This window comes from Alosa sapidissima, chromosome 9 (assembly GCF_018492685.1).
Source record: "Alosa sapidissima isolate fAloSap1 chromosome 9, fAloSap1.pri, whole genome shotgun sequence".
Taxonomy (NCBI): Eukaryota; Metazoa; Chordata; class Actinopteri; order Clupeiformes; family Clupeidae; genus Alosa; species Alosa sapidissima.
In genome coordinates, this window is record NC_055965.1 from 16,857,518 (window position 1) to 16,860,017 (window position 2,500).

The window sequence follows — 2,500 nt, forward strand, 5'->3', positions numbered from 1 at the left end:
CATGGCAGGTCAATTTCTGTGCAACAGAACCATACTCAATTGATTTGACCATGATGAGGAGAAAAAGGTCAACCTGGCTTCATGTCTAAATGTGTAATATTACACTCCAGGCTGGAGCACAGCTCGGCTTTTCAGGACTGATGGAAATCTATTGTCAGATGAACTGCAATAATGGCCCATATTCTTTGTGTGTGTGTGAGAGAGAGAGAGAAAGAGAGAGAGAGAGAGTAGATGAAAATGAAAAAGTGAGCATACCCAGCAGGGTAGAGGTAGCACAGGAGGAACAACACCTGCTCACTCGACTGAGTTTCAACAGCCTGGCACTAGTGATAGCACACACTCTCTCTCTCCCTCCCTCTCTCCATCCCTCTCTCTCCCTCTCTCTCTCTCCATCCCTCTCTTTCCCTCCCTCTCTCCATCCCTCTCTTTCCCTCTCTTTCTCTCCCTCCCTCTCTCCATCCCTCTCTCTCTCTCATCCCATCACATGAACGCAGAATCATGTGTGTGTGCATGTGCACAGTGACATATCCTTCACAACTACACAGACTCACACACCAACTCTCACACACACCAACGGTCACACACATCTACACAGTGCTCACTCACATTCCATCTCTTTTTCTCTGAGACAATGCCATCTCTCTCTCTCTCTCTCTCTCTCTCTCTCTCTCTCTCTCTCTCTCTCACCCACCCACCTGCACACCCACACCCACACACACAGACACACAGACACACACACACACACACAGACACACACACACACAGACCTGGCCCTGCCAGTCGGTGGTGTTGATGAGGATGATGCTCTCTGGCAGTGTCTCGTCTGAGTTGAGGATCTGGTTCAGCTGGTCGTAAACAGACTTCCTGGGAACCTGGGCGAGGAAGAGGAGTAGCAGAGAGGAAAAGAGGAAGGCCAAGTAGTCATTAGGATGACTGGGGCACAATCATCTTACCACACAAGTAATTACGGTAGTACAATTTCCATATGCTGAAAATACACCCACACACGCACACACACACACACAGACACACACACACACACACACACACACACACACACACACACAGACACACACACACACACACACACTCACTCCACTCACACACACATACTTACACAGACACACAGACACACTCGCTCCACAAACACACACACACACACACACACTCACACAGACACACTCGCTCCACAAACACACACACACACACACACACACACACACACACACACTGACCTGTACAGTGAGCCTGGAGTCGGGCGAGGTCTCGCTGTCGATGCTGCTGGTGCGGTCACTCTGGGCCTTGGAGTTCTGCCGGTCCTTCATGGAGGTGCTCCGGGTGCGCCGTGCAAGCTTGTTCTCCGTTTTACTGCAGAACACAGAACCAGAAGAACATGTCAGTGTCAGAGGAAAACCCTCACTCTATGAGGCACGGAAATATCCCTAAGGGATAGGTCTCAATAGGCTGAGGAAAGTTTGGCATAACTAAAGGACCGCAAAATCATTTTTAAACCTTTTGGTGGAAGGGTAGCTACAGATCTAAACCTAAACCCATTCAAGTGCTTAGGTAGCAACTCTTTAGGAAGCAACTCCTTAGGAAGCAACTCTTTAGGAAGCAACTCCTTAGGAAGCAACTCCTTAGGAAGCAACTCCTTAGGTAGATACCCCAAAAACAGATGATGGAAACATTACTGAGGGGACTATGAGGAGCATTTTGCTTTTAGATCTCTATGATATGATGGATCTGAGAGGACGAAGACAAAAACAGACACAAATGCTATTAAATAAATAAATGAATTAAATAACAAAGAAACCATTTACGTAAACAAACATGTCTCGCCCTTGTTCCACAGGGGAATCTCATGCAGTTGTGCTGTGATGTTTAGTGAAGCCGGAGAAGGACCTGAAGTATACAAAAATGTCTTGCCCTCTCAAGCAGTTGTGCCGTGGTGTTTAGAGAAGCTAACCCCCCCCCCCCCCCAGCCGCTGCATGCGTTCGCTACGTTAACGTTTTAACTCAGTGGGCCCTTTTTTTTCGAGACGTGCGAGTCGGCATTCATAAAGAAAAAAACAAAAAGAACAAAAAAAACACCGTCTGTCAGACGATCGCCCAGGGACTCTTTCCCTAGATGTGCCTGTTGGCGCCGACCCGACGTTCACAATAAAAACACAACGTGATGCTTTTCCGGAAGAGTCCGTAGGGACTCGTAGCTGTGAGTCTCTCTGTCCTCCGTCTCGTAATTATTTGTGCAATTAAAAGGTTTAGTACAAATCAAACACTCAAACAGAAGGCACAGGGTTGTAATCAACACATGCTGTAAATTATGTATGCGAGGAAAAGCCTCTGCATTATTTAAACGTTTTGGGGCAAGAATGCAGAGTATTTTTTTATTTTATTTTTGATGAAATAAAAAGATGAATGAACTAGGCAGTTAGCCTTGGATCTGTCTTCACAATAGAATTCACATGCCATTGACATAGGTTTCACTGATGGGTGAAGT

The 2,500-nt window shown here is 46.6% G+C and overlaps 1 protein-coding gene across 1 annotated transcript in view; it reads right to left on the reverse strand.

The window, feature by feature from the left end:
- The window catches only part of LOC121717989 (phosphofurin acidic cluster sorting protein 2-like), a 108,429-nt gene that overhangs the window by 21,231 nt on the left and 84,698 nt on the right, over positions 1 to 2,500 (reverse strand). The window contains exons 23-24 of the mRNA XM_042102715.1: positions 1,236 to 1,368; positions 768 to 872 (exon numbers count right to left, since the gene is read on the reverse strand). Of these exons, the coding sequence (XP_041958649.1) occupies positions 768 to 872; positions 1,236 to 1,368 (238 nt within the window). The remainder of the gene's footprint in view (positions 1 to 767; positions 873 to 1,235; positions 1,369 to 2,500) is intronic.